The 21,860-nt window shown below is 42.3% G+C and overlaps 1 protein-coding gene across 1 annotated transcript in view; it reads left to right on the plus strand.

Annotated features, from left to right (window-relative positions):
• Positions 1–11,295, plus strand: part of fer1l4 (fer-1 like family member 4) — a 91,239-nt gene extending 79,944 nt beyond the window's left edge. The window contains exons 44-46 of the mRNA XM_084167759.1: positions 3,845–4,143; positions 5,073–5,173; positions 10,764–11,295. Coding sequence (XP_084023885.1) covers positions 3,845–4,143; positions 5,073–5,173; positions 10,764–10,944 — 581 coding nt within the window. The 3' untranslated portion in view covers positions 10,945–11,295. The remainder of the gene's footprint in view (positions 1–3,844; positions 4,144–5,072; positions 5,174–10,763) is intronic.
• The last annotated feature ends 10,565 nt before the right edge of the window (positions 11,296–21,860 follow it).

Genomic DNA, 21,860 nt, shown 5'->3' on the forward strand with positions numbered 1-21,860 from the left:
GTTAAGATCTGAAATACTATAAACCACACAGGTTCTTTTCCAACAGGGGTAGAACATGGAAATAACAAGCACACAACGAGATTGCAATAGAAGTCATTTTATTTTCTGCAGCAGCAATTAATAGTTTTAGGATCAGCTTTGTATTCAATAAATTCGTAGTTTCACACATCAATAATTAACATCGGAGTGCTCCGCATATAAGTATAAATAACTACATCTTCAGAGCTGTCACACGTACAATTACTCTATCACCATAATTAACTTGATACACATGCACACAATATTACAATTATTGTGAATAGTCAGATTAATATAATAGTTATATTTCATTGTTTACATGCTTTGTAAGACGAATGAATTTTCTAATAATCCTGTTTACATGGACACAACTGAAATCAGGCTACCTGATGGGACTTTGATAAATGCAGAATAACAAAATAAACGTTCCACCAAGCTGTGAAGCCTAGTTGATTCTGAGTTCGGACATTTGTATTTATTAAGGATACTCTTCCTGGGGTCCAGCAACATTAAGGCAGTTATATACAATTACAAATATTACATGACATTACATTTCATAACACTTTTCACAACACATTAAGTGTGTGCACTCAGGCCACTACTCTACTACCACATATCTACAATACAAAATCTCTGTGTGTAGAGTGTGTGTGTTAGCATGTGTATGTGTGTGTCTGTGCCTGTGTGTGTGTCTCTTCACAGTCCCCGCTGTTCCATAAGGTGTATTTTCATCAGTTTTTTAAATCTGATTCTACTGCTTGCATCAGTTACTTGATGTGGAATAGAGTTCCATGTAGTCATGGCTCTATGTAGTACAGTGCGTTTCCCATACTCTGTTCTGGACTTGGGCATTGTGAAGAGACCACTGGTGGCATGTCTTGTGGGGTATGCATGGGTGTCCGAGCTGTGTGCTAGTAGTTTAAACAGACAGCTCGTTGCATTCAGCATGTCAATACTTCTTTAAAAATAAGTAGTGATGAAGTCAATCTCCTCTACTTTGAGCCATGAGAGATTGACATTAATGTTAGCTCTCCGTGTACATTTAAGGGCCAGCCGTGCTGCAATTTTTCCTAAGTCCATCTTTGTGGCACCTGACCACACGACTGGACAGTAGTACAGGTGTGCAAAACTACGGCCTGTAGGACCTAACTTGTTGATAGTGTTGTTAAGAAGGCAGAGCAGCGCGTTATTATGGACAGACTTCTCCCCATCTTAGTAACTGTTGCATCAATATGTTTTGACCATGACAGTTTACAATCCAGGGTTACTCCAAGCAGTTTAGTCACCTCAACTTGCTCAATTTCCACATTATTCATTACAAGATTTAGTTGAGGTTTAGGGTTTAGTGAATGATTTGTCCCAAATACAATGCTTTTAGTTTTTGAAATATTTAGGACTAACTTATTTCTTGCCACCCATTCTGAAACTGACTGCAGCTCTTTGTTAGGTGTTGCAGTGAATTCACTCGCTGTAGTAACTGACGTGTATCGTGTTGAGTCATCCACATACAGTGGGGGAAAAAAGTATTTAGTCAGCCACCAATTGTGCAAGTTCTCCCACTTAAAAAGATGAGAGAGGCCTGTAATTTTCATCATAGGTACACGTCAACTATGACAGACAAATTGAGATTTTGTTTTCCAGAAAATCACATTGTAGGATTTTTAATGAATTTATTTGCAAATTATGGTGGAAAATAAGTATTTGGTCACCTACAAACAAGCAAGATTTCTGGCTCTCACAGACCTGTAACTTCTTCTTTAAGAGGCTCCTCTGTCCTCCACTCGTTACCTGTATTAATGGCACCTGTTTGAACTTGTTATCAGTATAAAAGACACCTGTCCACAACCTCAAACAGTCACACTCCAAACTCCACTATGGCCAAGACCAAAGAGCTGTCAAAGGACACCAGAAACAAAATTGTAGACCTGCACCAGGCTGGGAAGACTGAATCTGCAATAGGTAAGCAGCTTGGTTTGAAGAAATCAACTGTGGGAGCAATTATTAGGAAATGGAAGACATACAAGACCACTGATAATCTCCCTCGATCTGGGGCTCCACGCAAGATCTCACCCCGTGGGGTCAAAATGATCACAAGAACGGTGAGCAAAAATCCCAGAACCACACGGGGGGACCTAGTGAATGACCTGCAGAGAGCTGGGACCAAAGTAACAAAGCCTACCATCAGTAACACACTACGCCGCCAGGGACTCAAATCCTGCAGTGCCAGACGTGTCCCCCTGCTTAAGCCAGTACATGTCCAGGCCCGTCTGAAGTTTGCTAGAGTGCATTTGGATGATCCAGAAGAGGATTGGGAGAATGTCAAATGGTCAGATGAAACCAAAATAGAACTTTTTGGTAAAAACTCAACTCGTCGTGTTTGGAGGACAAAGAATGCTGAGTTGCATCCAAAGAACACCATACCTACTGTGAAGCATGGGGGTGGAAACATCATGCTTTGGGGCTGTTTTTCTGCAAAGGGACCAGGATGACTGATCCGTGTAAAGGAAAGAATGAATGGGGCCATGTATCGTGAGATTTTGAGTGAAAACCTCCTTCCATCAGCAAGGGCATTGAAGATGAAACGTGGCTGGGTCTTTCAGCATGACAATGATCCCAAACACACCGCCCGGGCAACGAAGGAGTGGCTTCGTAAGAAGCATTTCAAGGTCCTGGAGTGGCCTAGCCAGTCTCCAGGTCTCAACACCATAGAAAATCTTTAGAGGGAGTTGAAAGTCCGTGTTGCCCAGCGACAGCCCCAACACATCACTGCTCTAGAGGAGATCTGCATGGAGGAATGGGCCAAAATACCAGCAACAGTGTGTGAAAACCTTGTGAAGACTTACAGAAAACGTTTGACCTGTGTCATTGCCAACAAAGGGTATATAACAAAGTATTGAGAAACTTTTGTTATTGACCAAATACTTATTTTCCACCATAATTTGCAAATAAATTCATAAAAAATCCTACAATGTGATTTTCTGGAGAAAAAAAATCTCATTTTGTCTGTCATAGTTGACGTGTACCTATGATGAAAATTACAGGCCTCTCATCTTTTTAAGTGGGAGAACATGCACAATTGGTGGCTGACTAAATACTTTTTTTCCCCACTGTACATAGACACACTGCCTTTACTCAAACATATAAATATAACGTTTGTATGTGAAAACTATTTCTAAAATGCATACTTTCTCCAAACACACTTCAATCATGCATAAGAGGGAGGCTTGCGCTGCTGGTGCTAGCACATGCGCAGATCAAATACACTACTGGAACTCCGATTAAGCTATTTACATGACCTAATAATTTGAAAGATTGCTCAGAAAACCAGGTTTTAATTGGTGTATGCTTACTTCAATTATGACATTACACCGATTAAGATAAGCAAAGTAAGGTGTTTACATGACTAATGCCATAATCAGTTTAATATCGAATTACTAGTGTGCCTGTAAACATACTCAATTGACCACCCCTCCTGTGTTCCCTGTGCATGCCAACCTTCTCACAGCAATGAGATCTGCTGAATGAACAAACACCTATTTTTATAATGAAGGCCACACTCATAATTGCGATCTCACACACCTGGCACTGACAGAAGCGCAAGGCTGCGATTACAAACTGTACCCTGTTAGACATTTAATGTTAGCATCCTATTGGTTTCCATTCATTCACGTCACTACTAAAAAAACTTGCGAAAAAATACTGTTGGTTGCTGTGATGTCGACTCCTTTTGGGATAGATATTAAAATGGCAGGAAAACTTTTTCTTAGCGTGATACTCTTCACCTGCTAAAGGTTGCTCCCTCCCCTCTGTCACCTCTCTCTCCCAGGCTCCATTGAGCTGCGTCTGAACGACATGGTGCGGGCGGCCAAGACCTCAGGGCAGTGCAGCATACAGATGGCCAAGGACAAGGCCAGCCCCCGCTTCTCGATCTTCCGTAGCAAGAGGATGAAAGGATGGTGGCCCCTCATCAAGCTCAAGAGTCAGGAGGACATTGAGAGGGAGGAGAAGGAGGCTGAAGAGGCAAAGAAGAACAAGAAGAACAAGAAGAAAAAGAGCAAGCACAGCAAGATGAAGCCGGAGGACCTTCAGTTTGTAGACAGCAGTGGGAGCACTTATCTCCTTATGGTAATGCATTATGAGATTATAACTAACCTGGAGGGTTATTATGGCTGGGCAGGAGTAAATCCTGGTGTGGGTCACAGAGTAATAGCTGAGGTTATGGGGAGGATCCTAGTTAGCCCAAACTCCATGGAAGTTAGGTATTTTATACATTACCTTCCACTTTCAAAGTTCCAGACACTTTTAAAGTGCAGGGCAGTTATCCTTAAGAGTCTATTGACGCATCCGTGCGTCAATCTAAGAAACATAATAAAAGAATCCCCATCAAAATCCGTCAGTTTAATCAGCTTCTTGATTATCTTGGCAAAGGAGAAACGCTCACTAACAGGGTTGTAAACAAATGTGTGCACAAAAGTTAAGAGAAATAAGCTTTATGTGTGTATGGAAAATTTCTGGGATCTTTTATTTCAGCTCATGAAACATGGGACCAACATTTTACATGTTGCGTTTAAAATGTAAATGTAAATGTAAATATTTTTGTTCTGTGTAGTAAAGGCCAAATTCAATATAAATAAATATATTTTTATACCTAAAGCGGTCCTAAAATTCCAAATCAAATAGCTAGAGGTTAATGACTTCCAGCAGCTTCGGTCGAGCCTGGACATAGTTTGGAATTGGTGGTAGTGATACGTGTAGGGCTTAAATATAACCTTTCTGGATGTGTGTTGTGATTAGGGCCCTGTGTTGTGTGCAGTCATGTGACATAGCAAGATTGTATCCTGTATTTTAAGCCTTATCCAGAAATTAGAATTACACAAAAAATGAAAGCAATTGTCTGAGGATGTTGCTGGACCATCTGGCATGAAATGAAAAGGGGATTATTTGATGAAAAACCTTAAATAGGGTAATAAGGTTAAAGTCCAGGCATGTCACATATGATTGTGCAAGACACAGGGCCCTATATGATTCCTCTTTGTATTTTCTTTGTTGTTTAGGGAAAAGTGGAGGCAGAGTTCCAGTTGGTGACCCTCGAGGAGGCAGAGCTGGCTCCTGTGGGAAAAGCCCGCAAGGAACCTGAGCCACTTGAAAAACCAAAGTAAGGGACTAAAATAATGCTATTCAATCAACATAATTGTGCAAAAAGCTTTCATGGTCATAGGGGATGTGGTATATTTAAGCAATAAGGCCAGAGGGGGTGTGGTATATGGCCAATATACCACGGCTAAGGGCTGTTCTTAGGCACGATGAGTTCTTAGGCACGACGTGTTCTTAGGAACGATGGCTAAGGCTTGGATACAGCCCTTAGCCATGGTATATTGGCCATATACCACAAACCCCTGAAATGCCTTTTTGCTATTATAAACCGGGTCCATTATTTTCCCATTTCCATCTTCCAAGGCAACCCTATGCTTGGCGTGTTTGTATGGCCACAGGCCATGATTTCATCATGGGTCACTGTTCTGTACTAAACAGAAATGCAGAATTATGGATATGAATGTCATAAATAGGTACACAAAGGCAGAAATCTGCACTATCCTCCTTTGCATATTTGGGTATTATTCTACACACTGGCTTTATTTTAATGAGCTCTGCCACCAAACAAGACCACATTTGGTTGTTACAGACCGGACCAAATCTGAACCAAACATAGAAGTCCATGTTTCACAAGTTTGGACATCAACATACAGCACAGTAGAGCTCAGAAGAGTACAGTACAGTATAGTACAGCATAGAACAGTAAAGTAGAGTACAGTACAGTAGAGTTCAGTACAGTATTGTTCAGTAGAGTACAGTAGAGGATAGTACAGTACATTATAGTGTACTCAACTCTAGTGTGCTCCACTGTGTACTATACTGAACTCTACTCTACAGGACTGTACTGTGCTGAACTATACTCTACTTTTCTTTACTGTACTGTACTCTACTGTGCTGTAATGTACCAGCGCTTCTATCAAAGCCTCTCCCTTCAAATTGGTCCCTTTTGCGAGCAATTTTGTTAGGCTACATTGTTTCTTCTTCAGAGCACACTGGCGACATTACATGTCATTTTGGAGTGCAATTTCATTCATTCGTTTCCATCATCCCTTTGACCGATATTTGCTACCATCTTCGCCACAATATTGCAATAACTATTTACCTATTGTGTGCTAAACTGCGGGCATATATTCTGCATAGGTTTATTGCATATTGTGATTCGTGGGAATGTGCTCGTTGTTCGCAGTGTCCAGCCCAGCTGGTGGTGCGGAAATAGCAGAGGCAGCACTTTTTGCATGACTTACAGTAACTGTCTGTGGTCCTAAAACAATAGGTGTGCGCCTTTTTAATGTAGGGTTACCGTCAGTAATCTGGGGGCTTCTCCCTATACTTAGCCTGCAACATGTCAAAGTTGAAGTGCATTGCAGTTGTATTTCCCATTATAATAATCTTGCTGCTTCAGAAACATTTTAGTGAGGACTTTATTAGCCTACAAGTTAAGCAAAACGATAGTGACATTTGGGCCAAGATTATTATTATTATTATTATATGAACTTGCATTTGATCATGCTGTGTAAGTCATGTAACTGTTACATGCAATATTTGCTTTGGGGACTTTACCAAACAGATGTTGCTCTCCGGTTTTAACTGTGATGAACACAAATAGCCTAGGCTATGTGGTTGAATGTATTCTGCCACTGTTTACGCCAACTGTTGTTTTCTGGAACAGTGTCTGTAAAAGCCAGGTCACCCGCGATACAAGTCAGTATTCGACGTCCATCCGTGTCTGAGGATGTCGGGAGATGATGTGGAAACAAGCCACAATGGGCAACAGTGAGCGCTGTTACCTTCAAGTAGGTTTCGGTTTTGCTAGGGAGTTGTGGACAGGGATGGTGGATGGGCGTAAGCATTTGCCTCTTTTGCAAGTTCGAATCCAGCAATTGAAAGTTGTTTTTGAGATTTCTGTTTTAAGCCTATACCAAACCTTAACCCTTACCTTAACAATTCGGAGTTCATGCCTAAACTTAACCTTAAACACTTCAAAATTGGACGTTTGCAACAACTTTGAAATTGGACATTTGAGTAACATGGATGAACGTCTAATTCTGACGTGAGACTGTGAGAGCTAGTTGGTCTGTAGAAGATGTATGGCTTGTCGGCCTTACTGTATATATCACGGTGGTGTATGAATGCAATTGCAATGTATCATAGAGAAAACAACGCAATTATCACTACAGGTTGAATATTTTAATATTCATTGCATTGTGTTGTTGTAGGTAGGATAGATAGGATAACTGTCTTGTCCCTAAAAACATAGGCCTAATCAGTAGGAGAGTTGGAAGCACAGCCTGGAGAGCTCACACAATGCACCTGTCATTTCATAATCTGATAGCTTTTTTTATTGCGACAAGATAAGTCTATACTCTTTCAAAAAGACCTGTAGCAAAATGTCCGACATAACATCACCTATAGCCTACCGGATAATGCAAAGACACAATGTATGAAATGTATGAAATTAATTGATGGGGAAAATCTTGTAAGAAAGCTCGCTAGACCACCCAAGAGGTTGGGCAAGTGTTGGATTGAGCAGAGTAGAGTGATGCTGCCACCACCTTTGTTTGACCGGTATGGTCCAGCATCAAAGGATAGGACACCAAAACTCAATACAGATTTAGCAAATACAAATATAGCAAACAATGATATTTATTAACTACACAATTTCACAAGACGGCATGCATGAAATGGTAGGCGACCTACTCAATTCCTGCAGTCTCTGTAACCCAATCAGAAGTGCTGCAATGACCCGACGAAGGTGCTAAAAGGTGACACTACACACACCAGTGAGGTATACGTTTAAGGAGAACTGAACATCAAAGGTTCTACTAGTATTCACTGCAAATAGGGCCTAGCCCAATGAAACGCAATTGTACAAACATGCAAATTCACTGCACACAGGGGCATAAAAGATTACACACGGACCCACACCTGATAATAAAGTCATAAAACGTTTAAGGTTCTACTGCTACTTCACTGCAAACCTGGCTTAGCCCACGAAACGCAATTGTACAAACATAAAAATTCACTGCACACGGGCATAATAGCCAACAAAAATATTCTGATCTTGTAGATTATTTACGCACATTTTAGGGTTAGGAAAGTATGTATGAATCATTTAAAAAAATGGTTTGGAGAGCCTTTACGCACTAAATATATTGCTGAATAAAAAATACAGTGGTTTGATTCATCCTGAAAGTTGTCTCATTCAAGTTCAATCCATGAAATATTGGAAATGGAAAAAAGTGTACAATAGGGGTTGAACAATAGTCCTATAAATCTACCCTAATTCTCACTAATCATGGAACTGTATGACAACGGTCCAGTCGTGGCGAATTATTGCACAACGGTAGCCTAATATGATCCACTAATGCTAGCGACCCTCAGGAACAACTTACACAGACGTGACAGAGGAAGGAAAGGTAAACAGAATGGAATGATGCAAAATGTAATCTACAAATTGAAGACAACGAACACTAAAGTGACAGTTCTAAATATATGTCGGTATTACTGACGGTGGCTCCCGATAGTGGCTAGTATTTAACATGATACAAATTGTAAAATAAAATGGAGTATAGCCCGGGCATACTGTAGACTATAATTAAAACATACATCAAATCGGCAGGTTCAGCCCTACAGAAGCCTATAGCTTGGGTGTCCAGATTTCATCCATTCAAATTATGACACAATACAAATTCTGAATACCGGCACAGCTACAGTGCATTCGGAAAGTATTCAGACCCCTTGACTTTTTCCACATTTTGTTATGTTACAGCCTTATTCTAAAATTGATTAAATTGTGTGTTTTTTTTGTCATCAATCTACACACAATACCCCATAATGACGAAGCAAAAACAGGTTTTTAGAAATGTCCTGTTGGAAGGTGAACCTTCACCCCAGTCTGAGGTTGTGAGTGCTTTGGAGCAGGTTTTCATCAAGGATCTCTCTGTACTCTGTTCATCTTTGCCTCAATTCTGTCTAGTCTCCCAGTCGCTGCCGCTGAAAAACATCCCCACAGCATGATGCGGCCACCACCATGCTTCACCGTAGGGATCGAGCCAGGTTTCCTCCAGACGTGACGCTTGGCCAAAGAGTTCAATCTTGGTTTCATCAGACCAGAGAATCTTGTTTCTCATGGTCTGAGAGTCTTTAGGTGCCTTTTGGCATACTCCAATTGGGCTGTCATGTGCCTTTTACTGAGGAGTGGCTTCCGTCTGGCCACTTTACCATAAAGGCCTTAATGGTGGAGTGCTGCAGAGATGGTTGTCCTTCTGGAAGGTTCTCCCATCTCCACAGAGGAACTGTAGAGCTCTATCAGAGTGACCATCGGGTTCTTGGTCTTTGGTACCCTTCCCCAGATCTGTGCCTTGACACAATCCTGTCTCGGAGCTCTACGGACAATTCCTTCGACCTCATGGCTTGGTTTTTGCTCTGATATACGCTGTCAACTGTGTGACCTTATATAGACAGGTGTCTGCCTTTCCAAATAATGTCCAATCAATTAGATTTACCACAGGTGGACTCCAATCAAGTTGTAGAAACATCTCAAGGATGATCAATGAAAACAGAATCTAAAAAAAAAATCTAAAAACCTGTTTTCGCTTTGTCATTATGGGGTATTGTGTGTAGACTGCAGAGATTTTTATTTTATTTAATCCATTTTATAATAAGGCTGTAACGTAACAAAATGTGGAAGAGGTCTGAATACTTTCCGAAGGCACTGTATAGCCACAATACATGTCATGTTATGATTTTCAGTTAGCTTCCATATGGCTGGTTTCACAGTGCTCATAAGGAAAAATCATCTAAAACAATTGCTATGTGTATTTACAATCCCCATTCTCCAAACGGATTATTCATTTACCTAGCTCTTATCAATAGCTCTTATGCATTTGTAAATTACAGTGCATGGAGAATGCTGTTATTTATATAGGAAAACATTTAGTAGATGCTTTTTCCACTTGGAACCGGTAGGTTCGCTAAACCTTATTTATGGTTTCCTCGTGCGTAACGGTGGTGAAATTAAGTCAAGGTCAGAATACGGCTTATCTGAAGACACCTCTACCACACCTTCATTTCTTAGATCTCCACCCTGAACGAATAGCGGGTGAATAGCTTAAGTTCAAGGACAAAATACGCATAGAGTGAAAAGTGCATAAAAAGGGAATAATGTTACATTTACGCGTGCTTAACTCAGGTCGTAATTGGGGCCATTGAGCACATTTGATCTGGCATTAACATGTGTTTGTTGTTAAGCGAATACAAATGCACATACCGTTCACATTTTTAATACAAGGTGTAAATGGGGTCATAGACTGCATTTAAACATTGCTACAGTATAGAAGGTTTGATTGAATCTGGTCGGTAGGGCACACTTTGTGCAATTTGCTAGGTTTACACTGAAAACAAAGCTAAAACATTAACATGTATTAATGTATTCTTTACTTTAATGCCTTATTCCTTTTTTCTACTTTTACTTGACCTTTTTCCCTATCTTCTATTCCCCCTGGAGAAATCGGTGCAAACACTACACCTGAGTCCTACTGCTCACACCATGTCATAGCCTAATGTATACAAATTAAATTTCCTTGAAACTGGGAAACATTACTCACTTTTTTGTTCATTTTGTCTCTTTCCTCATTCTACCTTTTTATTAGTCGCCCCAAGACAACCTTCAACTGGTTTATCAACCCCATGAAGACCTTCATCTTCTTCATTTGGAAGAAATACAAGAAGTACATCATCGCTCTACTCATCCTGGCAATCCTGCTGGTTTTTCTCATCCTCATCATCTACACCCTCCCTGGACAGATCAGTACGCTCATCGTAAATGGATGAACAGTCAAGTGCATTAGGATCAGACGGAGAATGAAACATCTATGAGAAATGTACTTAGTTCTCATAAGTTCCATTTAATTTGTGTTAGGACATTGTGTGTGGTAGATTTGCTGTTGGGATAGACTTTATCTATGTAAGTGCTCATTTCCATTGTATAAGACTTTTAATTTTCAAATACTTAGTTATTATTAGACCAATCTTAAACCTATATTGAACAATCAAAGCTACTGATGAGGAATTATTTGCACTGACTTGAATCTTTTGCATTTTTGTGTTTACTATTCACAAATGTTTGTATTCATCAACTACATTATTTACAATATGTACTTTTTCAATAAATCTATGTCAGTGAAATAACCTGGGTCATGCCGTTCTTAATATATGGAATGTTTAGGCTTATTTGCTATCTTCTGGTCCACTACTAGACCATGAAGGGTATTGCAGAAAGGATCTCTCTGTTAAAGGGGAATGGAAACACTAGGCTTTAGAACACCAGCTAACTGTAACTATAGAGATCCTATTAAATTACTTTTTAAATGTTTTTATTCGAATTCCGAATTCTATGACTAACTGTAAATCGCCATATTGGCATTTTTGCATCATCGGTAGGAGAGTTTTGGAATTCCTGAATTTACTGAGACCATGACCTCTGTGTACGTTAATGAGCATGCTTTGCTGGTGTCAAACCATATATGAAAACATTATACATATTTTGAAAGCTGAAAAACAGCCCTTTCAAATGATATGACATGCAATAAATAGCACCACATCAATCAAATGGCAATCAGTCAAGAAAAAACACCTGTGCAAATGTGTGCTTATATGCTTTTTTTCCAAAACAACTGCCATTTACACAACTTCCTAATGAAGAGCATATTGAGTCTTCCAGATTGATAATCTGCGATCAGCATAGTAATACCTTTTACTGTGAATAAGTTACAGACGTTTTAGTGACCGGTGGTATTTTTCTAGAATTCTATGGAATGTTCTGTGATCAGACACTTTCTTATGTGGATAGTATATTAAACACATACACTAGGTGTACAAAACATTATGAACATCTGCTCTTCCCATGACATAGACAGACCAGGTGACTCCAGGTTAAAGCTATAATCCCTTATTGATGTCACTTGTTAAATCCACTTCAATCAGTGTAGATGAATGGGAGGAGACGGGTTAAAGAAGGATTTTTAAACCTTGAGCCAATTAAGACATGGATTGTGTATGGGTACCATTCAGAGGGTGAATGGGCAAGATAAAATATTTAAGTGCCTTTGAACGGGGTATGGTAGTACGTGCCAGGCACAACTGGTTTGTGTCAAGAACTGCAAAGCTGCTGTGTTTTTCACGCTCCCATGTGTGTCAAGAATGGTCCACCACCCAAAGGACATCCAGCCAACTTGACACAACTGTGGGAAGCATTGGAGTCAACATGGGCCAGCATCCCTATGGAACGCTTCGACACCTTGTAGAGTCCATTCCCCAATGAATTGAGGCTGTTCTGCATCTCAATACTCTGAATGTAAATAGTTATCTCTGCAACACTGATTTTCTTGCTATGTGGAGACATAGCAACATAATCTGTGTTGCAGAGATAACTATTTACATGGAGGATTTCCAGTTCCATGTATCTTTGGTGCGCTGCAGGAGCTGTATTTACTATGCTCTCGTCCGGGACAATGTGGACCAACCGGAGTTCCAATGCAACAATTGTTTACTCCCAGAGGTCTATAGAGAAGAAGTGGCTACTCTTAGCAAACAGATTAAGAACTTAATCTACTGGGGAAGCACCCCCGCCTACCTTCTCTACTTCACAGGCTGGACGCCGTTCCGATGTGTTGAGAGTATCACCACCATGTCAACATTTATTGACTGAATGGCCAATGCCTTCCAGGGACACCTTCCCAATAAGTCTCCCACTCCCTGTAAAATGGAGCAGGACCGTCACTTCTGATGGATTTAGTAGATGATACTGTCACCATTCCTGTTGCGCAACCATGGAAGCATGTCACCCGCCGTAGGCCAAATGGAGGGAAGCTGCCTGGGCTTCTCTGGCTTCGGAGGTTGCAGCGCCATTGTCCACTATCCTGCCTCGGATTCTGCCTTGGACTCGGATCACCGGACCTCGAGGGTGCCTTACGCACCGGCTCCTCCGTAAGCCACAATGGGTTTTGGCCAGCTCGAGATGTAAAAACTGCCGGACCTCCTTTGCCACCTCACCAGCCATTATAATCAACAGCTCTATGGTGAGAAAATTATTGGTTCCTGGGCAAAGATCTTGTGCTATCCTGGGGCTCAGTACAGGACATTACTAGGCTGCTTCCTACTGTTTTACACCAGAAAAACAGTTTAAGTTCAAATGGCTCTTCTGTGAAGTAGTGACGCGCAACATACGTCTAGTTTCCTGAAACGAGTCACATTTGCCAATGGGTTTAGTGACCATTGTCCCGTTGTATAACATATATGCTTGGAGTCAGGAAGCAGGTGCAGAAGGTGAGTTTAATGATGAGAGAAGGCTCATAAACAACACAGGAGAAGCGTACGGAACGTGACCAAAACCAACACTGCCTGATGACTGAGGCTACTGAGGGATAAATAAAGGGAGAGTAATCAAGGTGGTGATGAGGTCCAGGTGTGCGTAATGATGGTGCCAGGACCGGTGGTTTATAGAACGGCGACGTCGAGCGCTGGAGAGGGGGAGCGGGGGAGTACCCCCCCACCCCCAGCTCCAGCTGCAGGACGACGCCGGCCAGGAGTACGGCCCCGAGGGCGAGGAGCGGGCCGGTCCGGACGGCGGAGATGGAAATCCCGGATTATGTTGGGGTCCAGGATGTCGGCCACCGGGACCCAACAGCTCTCATCTGGACCGTACCCTTCCCAGTCCACCAGATACTGAAGCCGACCCCCAGGACGTCGGGAGTCCATTAGGGACCTGACGGCATAGGCGGGGGTCCCATCAATGTCCAGGGGAGGCGGAGGGGTGTCGCGGGGGACGGCATCAGCCAGGGGACAAGGAACCACCGGCCTGAGGAGGGAAACATGAAAAGAGGGTGAGAGCAGGTAGTTGGTGGGGAGTTGTAAACCATATGTTACCTCGTTGACCCTCCGGAGGACCTTGAAGGGCCCCACAAACCGGGGGCTCAGCTTCCGGAAGGGCAGGTGGAGAGCCAGATCACCATGATGAAACACGGTGGCCTCACTGCGGTGGCGGTCCGCCTGCTCCTTCTGGCGGAAGACGGTGCACTGGAGCCTCACATGGTCAGCATTCCAAAATTCCTCTGCGTGCCAGAACCACTCATCCAACGCAGGAGCTTCGGTCTGGCTTGGGGTCCCAGGACACACTGGAAGGGAGTCAGCCCAGTGGAGGAGTGACGAAGTGAGTTCTGGGCATACTCCGCCCAGAGAAGGAACCGGGCCCACTCCCCCTGCCGGTCCTGGCAGTGACTCCTAAGGAACCTCCCCAGCTCCTGGTTGGTCCTCTCCATCTGCCTGTTGGACTGAGGCCGGTACCCAGATGTGAGCCTGGCCGTGGCCCCCAACTGCTCCATGAAGGCTCTCCATACCCGCGACGTGAATTGGGGGCCACGGTCAGAGACAACGTCCTCTGGAAGTCCATAGTGCCGGAAGACCTGCTGGAACAGTGCCTCAGCGACCTGGAGAGCAGTAGGAGACCAGAGAGAGGGATCAAATGGCAGGATTTAGAGAATCTATCCACAACAACCATAATTGTTGTGAAACCATCAGACGGAGGGAGATCAGTAACAAAATGGACAGATGGGACCAAGGCCACTGAGGCATGGGAAGGGGAAGGAGATTCCTTGCTGGAGCGTGCCAGGGAGATTTTATTTGGGCACATACGGAGCAGGAGTTGAAATAGCGGGCGTCATCCTGCGCCAAGGTGGGTCACCAGTACTTTGTGGAGATGGATTGAATGGTGCGGGTGTTACCTAGGTGCGCCCAGGTCAACAGCCTATCCCTTACCCCCGTGGGGACATAGATGCACTCAGGAGGGCATGTCGCAAGTTCGGGTTCCCTCTCCAGAGCCTGGCTGATGTCCACATTTACATCCCAAAACACAGGGCCAACGATACGGGAGGACGGAATGATGGGCTGGAGGGCACCTACAGGACTCTGAACCAACGTGGAACCACAGAGTAAGGGAAAGCAGGTCCTCTGGTGCCCAGGCTGTGATTTTCATCCTCAACCAGGAGATGGTGGGGTTATGACATTGGAGTCACGGGAGGCCGAGGATGACTTTATGTACGGGTCCAGTGATGATGAGGAAGTGAAGGATTTCTTGGTGCATGGGTGAGTGGTGAGTGGTGCTGTGATGTGTGTGATTGTACCGGATCCCAATGGTCGATTATCCAGGGCTTGGACTGGAAAAGGAGAGGAGGTGATGTTTAGGCAGGAGGCAAGGGCCTAGTCAATGAAATTCCCTTCAGCACCAGAGTCCACTAGAGACAACACCTGTAGAGCTGTAGAGACAACACCCGAGGGACAGCCAGCCAGTGAAATGAAAACCAGTAAGTGTTTGGCGGTAAACGATGATGAAGGAATACTCACGCCTACCCTGGGAGACGGATGATCACGGGGCCGTCCCTCTGCCCCAGTGGACCTCGGGTTGGGACTCAATGGACACGGCTGGGTCTGGTGCCCCTCCTGGCCACAATAGGAACACAGCCCCAGCTGTCACCGGCAACGCCTCTCTGCCGCGGAGAGCGAGGGAGGTGCCGGCGCTCCTGAAGAAGGTTGTCCAGACGGATGGCCATCGTGATGAGCGCGTCCAAGGAAAGGTTGTCTTCCCGGCACGCCAACTCCGTCTGGACCTCCTGGCGCATTCGTCTACGGAATAGGGTGCAGAGCGCCGGTTCATTTCATTCGCTGGAGGCTGAGGGCGTACTCCACTGCGGTCTGGGCACCCTGCCTGTATAAGAAATGATAAACTACTTAAATCTCGCTCATGCATTATTATAACGATACATTTTTTGAATTTTAATGAGCAATTTATTTTGTCTGAGCTGGGGTTGAGTGACTGGTGGGTTCTGTCAACTGTCACTGACTCAGATCCTTCATTGTAAAAGACAGATGTAATCCTTGGTTTACGCATTAATTGTCTGAGAAATTACAGGAAATAAATGTAGGTTGGGCTAAGGCTAGATGGACTGATTCTACGTCTGATTGGCTGTCCTTCAGACATTTGAAAAATAGATCCCTGGTTAAAAAAGCAAAATCTACATATTTCTTGAATTGTGTATCAGAGAGTGGTGGTAATCCAGCCAATTTCTGGAAAGTGTTGAAATATTTTAAACAAAACTCCCCCCCCCCCCCCCCCCCCCCCTCATTGCCCCAGCAGGTTTTGACAGCCTCTGGTACCATTCTAGACAAAATTGAAATTTGTGATGCTTTTAATAACCATTTTGCTTCAGCTGGTTTTCTCACTCTATTCTTAATGTGCACCAATCTGGTTTTGGAACTGGACATAGCACAGTTTCAGCTGCTACACTTGTTTTAGATGATGTGTTAAATTGCTTGGATCTTAAAATCATTGTGCTGACTTATTTATAGACCTTTCCAAGGCCTTTGATGCCGTTGACCATCACATTCTGATCGGGTTCCCACCTACAAATCGGGTTCCCACCTACAAATATCTCTGCAACTGGATTGGACAAAGACTTCATGTTTAGAAAAAAGGATGAGCTAGTTAAAAAGCTAAGATTTAAAGTGGGCTTCTTTTTTAGAAATAGATCTTGCCTCTCCCTAAATAGCAGGAAGCAGATTGTACAGTCGACTTTCCTGTCAGTTCTTGATTATGGTGACACAATTTACCAGATTGCTGCAGCCACTACTGTTAAACCTTTGGATGCCATCTACCATAGCGCCATTAGTTTTATCACTGGACAGTTTTAATACTCACCACTGCATCCTGTATAAAAAGGTTGGCTGGTCCTCATTAAAGTCCTGTAGATCAATTCATTACTCCCTTTTTGTTTACAAAGCCCTACTACACAAGCTTCCAACTTACCTAACTTTGTTGCTAACGTATAAAAGAATGAGATACCAAACCCAATACACACACACACGCACTCTACACACACATACATTGTAATATTGTTGTATGGTGGTATTATACATTTTGTATTGTAGATATGTAGTATTGTAATAATATTATATGATGTACTGTATTATCTTTTGTTTTATGTATGACGTAAATGCCTTACTGTGTTTGGACCCCATAAATAAAGATACAAAGGGTTGGTTAACTCTTCAGATTCCTCGGGTCTCCACGGAATTAGGTAAATCCACTTTTAGTTGTCACGCTCCTTTTTGGAATCACTTACAAAATGCGTTACATTTGGATTCCCTGGTGCCACTAGGGCATTTTAAAACGCTGATGATAAATGAGTTCACCGCAGTGTGCAATTGTTTTGAAATATTGATTTAATACCTTGTTTATGATGGATGTGATGTTCTAATGTACTTGTTATTGTATTGTGCTATATATTATTTTATTTTACTTTATGGTCTCAGGACACCATTGAAAATGAGACCCTGATTAAATAAAAGTTAATAAATAAATATTAGGAAGATGTTTTGTATACTCGGTGTATATGCACCAGAACATATTACAAATGGAAAAGACATACACAAGTAATATAATATTAATCAAACCCGAAAACAAAGTGCAAGTTATATCATGTTATTATAACCATAACCTTATATACAATATTCATCTCAGGATATTGTCATCAAAATTGAACTGGAATTACAAAATATTATAAGAATAAGGCATATAATAACAATAATTAGCTTGTACAACTTCAATTTCTTCTTACATACATTCCACTAGGCCTATAGCCTAATACACAAAGAGTCAGAATTAAAAGCATGCAAGAAAGGGGAAATTACCAGTGACAATCTGAGCTACTGGGTGCCCTTGGGCTTCAAAGCTCACCTGCATACCGTTTATTACTTATTTGTTTTTATCTGTATTGTTGTTTATCACTTATTTTCTATGGTGCAAATAAAATAAACCTAAACCTAAATACTAGGGGCTCTATTCAATCAGATCCGCTTTGGCGGTGTAGGAGGTGGAACTGCATTATAGCTGTAAAATCCACAAGCAGGTCCTGGCCTTATACCTAAAGTGGACATTGCTATTGTCTGCACAGAGTCGCATTAAGAGAAATTCCATGCAGCCTTGTTCACAAGTTCTAACACGGGAATGTGAGATGTACTCTACACCTACATTAGGATGATAGAAATCCTCATTATTTAGTTGAATGAGTTTTCAATTTGAGCGTAAATATTTCTATATAGCCTTCACTTTCTCGTTTTGAACTTATAACACAAGTGTGGCAGGTGGGGCTTCGTGACAATGACTGCAAGAGCACACCGATTTGAAGGTTCCAACACAGTTCCACTTCCAACAACGCCAAAACATCTGCTATGCGGCTGTCTGCTATCGCCGGTTAACGCTTGATCTGACTGAAACTAGACCTAGACCTGTGATTGTCTGCCTGCCTCAGCAGCATGTTGTCCAGTCTTTTGTATTTGTATTTATTAAGGATCCCCATTAGCTGCTGCTAGTCTTCCTGGGGTCTAGCAACATTAAGACAGTTATATACTTTTTAAAATATTACATGACATTGCATTTCATAACATTTTACCCAATACATTTAGTGTGTTCACTCAGGCCACTACCCTACTACCACATATCTACAATACAAAAGCCATGTGTACGTGTGTGTAGAGTGTCTTATCATGTGTATGTGTGTCTGTGTCTGTGTGTGTCTCTTCACAGTCCCCGCTGTTCCATAAGGTGTATTTTTATCTGTTTTTTAAATCCGATTCTACTGCTTGCATCAGTTACCTGATGTGGAATAGAGTTCCATGTAGCCATGGCTCTATGTAGGACTGTGCGCCTCCTATAGTCTATTCTTGACTTGGGGATTGTGAAGAGACCTTTGGTGGCATGTCTTGTGGGGTATGCATGGGTGTCCGAGCTACAAAAACAAGTAATGATGAAGTCAATCTCTCCTCGACTTTGAGCCATGAGAGACTTACATGCATATTATTAATGTTAACGCTCCGTCTGCATTTAGGGGCCAGCCGTGCCGCCCTGTTCTCAGCAAATTGTAATTTTCCGAGGTCCCTCTTAGTGGCACCTGACCACACGACTGAACAGTAGTCCAGGTGTGACAAAACTAGAACCTGTAGGACCTGCCTTGTTGATAGTATTGTTAAAAAGGCAGAGCAGCGCTTTATTATGGACAGACTTCTCCCCATCTTAGCTACTGTTGTATCAACATGTTTTGACCATGACAGTTTACAATCCAAGGTTACTCCAGGGTTTAGTGAATGATTTGTCCGAAATACAACGCTGACTATGATCGAAAATGTCAGAAGCCGCAATGAAGTCTAACAGAACAGCTCCCACAATATTTGTATCATTAATTTCTCTCAGCCAATCGTCAGTCATTTGTGTAAGTGCTGTGCTTGTTGAATGTCCTTCCCTATAAGCGTGCTGAAAGTCTGTTGTCAATTTGTTTACAGTAAAATAGCATTGTATCTGGTCAATCTTTCAAAAAGTTTACTAAGGGTTGGTAACATGCTGATTGGTCTGCTATTTGAGCCAGTAAAGGGGTCTTTACTATTTTTGGGTAGCAGAATTACTTTTACTTCCCTCCAGACCTGAGGGCACACACTTTCTAGTAGGCTTAGATTGAAGATATGGGAAATAGGAGTGGCAATATCGTCCATTATTATCCTCAGTTTTTTTCCATCCAAGTTGTCAGACCCCAGTGGCTTGTCAATGTTGATAGACAATACTTTTTTCACTTCTTCTACAATCACTTTACGGAATTCAAAATTACAATGCTCGTCTTTCATAATTTGATCAGTTATACTTAGATGTGTAGGGTCAGTGTTTGTTGCTGGCATGTCATGCCTAAGTTTGCTAATCTTGCCAATGAAAAAATCATGAAAGTAATTGGTAATATCAGTGGATTTTGTGATGAATGAGCCATCTGATTCAATGAATGATGGAGCTGAGTTTGCCTTTTTTCCCAACATTTAATTGAAGGTGCTCCAAAGCTTTTTACTATCATTCTTTAGGTAATTTACCTTTGTTTCATAGTGTAGTTTCTTCTTATTTTTATTCAGTTTAGTCACATGATTTCTCAATTTGCAGTACGTTTGCTAGTCGGTTGTGCAGCCAGACTTATTTGCCATTCCTTTTGCCTCATCCCTCTCAACCATAACATTTTTCAATCCACGGAGATTTAACAGTTTTTACAGTCATTTTCTTAATGGGAGCATGCTTATTAGTAACTGGAATAAGTAATTTCATAAATGTTGCAGGCACTAGTTACAGTTTGAAGCTTTCTCTTCAGTGGGGCAGCCTGATGAAAGCCAGTCAATATTTAAATCACCCAGAAAAGATACTGTTCTATTGATATCACATACATTATCAAGCATTTCACACGTTATCCAGATACTGGCTGTTAGCACTTGGTGGTCTATAGTAGCTTCCCACTAGAATGGGCTTTAGGTGAGGCAGATGAACCTGTAGCCATATAACTTCAACTGTATTCAACATGAGATCCTCTCTATCCTTTACAGGAATGTGGTTCTGAATATAAACGGCAACACCTCCAACTTTGGCATTTCTGTCTTGCTGTAGATGTTATAACCATGTATTTCTACCACTGTATCGTCAAATGTATTATCTAAGTGAGTTTCAGTGATTGTCAGAATATGAATGTCATCTTTTACTAGCAAATTATTGATTTCATGAACCTTGTTTCTTAAGCTACATATACAGTGAGGGAAAAAAGTATTTGATCCCCTGCTGATTTTGTACGTTTGCCCACTGACAAAGACATGATCAGTCTATAATTTTATTGGTAGGTTTATTTGAACAGTGAGAGACAGAATAACAATAACAAAAATACAGAAAAACACATGTCAAACATTTTATGAATTGATTTGCATTTTAATGAGGGAAATAAGTATTTGACCCCTCTGCAAAACATGACTTAGTACTTGGTGGCAAAACCCTTGTTGGCAATCACAGAGGTCAGACGTTTCTTGTAGTTGGCCACCAGGTTTGCACACATCTCAGGAGGGATTTTGTCCCACTCCTCTTTGCAGATCTTCTCCAAGTCATTAAGGTTTCGAGGCTGACGTTTGGCAACTCGAACCTTCAGCTCCCTCCACAGATTTTCTATGGGATTAAGGTCTGGAGACTGGCTAGGCCACTCCAGGACCTTAATGTGCTTCTTCTTGAGCCACTTCTTTGTTGCCTTGGCCGTGTGTTTTGGGTCATTGTCATGCTGGAATACCCATCCTCGACCCATTTTCAATGCCCTGGCTGAGGGAAGGAGGTTCTCACCCAAGATTTGACGATACATGGCCCCGTCCATCGTCCCTTTGATGCGGTGAAGTTGTCCTGTCCCCTTAGCAGAAAAACACCCCCAAAGCATAATGTTTCCACCTCCATGTTTGACGGTGGGGATGGTGTTCTTGGGGTCATAGGCAGCATTCCTCCTCCTCCAAACACGGCAAGTTGAGTTGATGCCAAAGAGCTCGATTTTGGTCTCATCTGACCACAACACTTTCACCCAGTTCTCCTCTGAATCATTCCGATGTTCATTGGCAAACTTCAGACGGGCCTGTATATGTGCTTTCTTGAGCAGGGGGACCTTGCGGGCGCTGCAGGATTTCAGTCCTTCACGGCATAGTGTGTTACCAATTGTTTTCTTGGTGACTATGGTCCCAGCTGCCTTGAGATCATTGACAAGATCCTCCCGTGTAGCTCTGGGCTGATTTCTCACCATTCTCATGATCATTGCAACTCCACGAGGTGAGATCCTGCATGGAGCCCCAGCCCGAGGGAGATTGACAGTTATTTT

The sequence above is a fragment of the Coregonus lavaretus genome (genome assembly GCF_964263955.1).
Source record: "Coregonus lavaretus genome assembly, chromosome: 8".
Classification (NCBI taxonomy): domain Eukaryota; kingdom Metazoa; phylum Chordata; class Actinopteri; order Salmoniformes; family Salmonidae; genus Coregonus; species Coregonus lavaretus.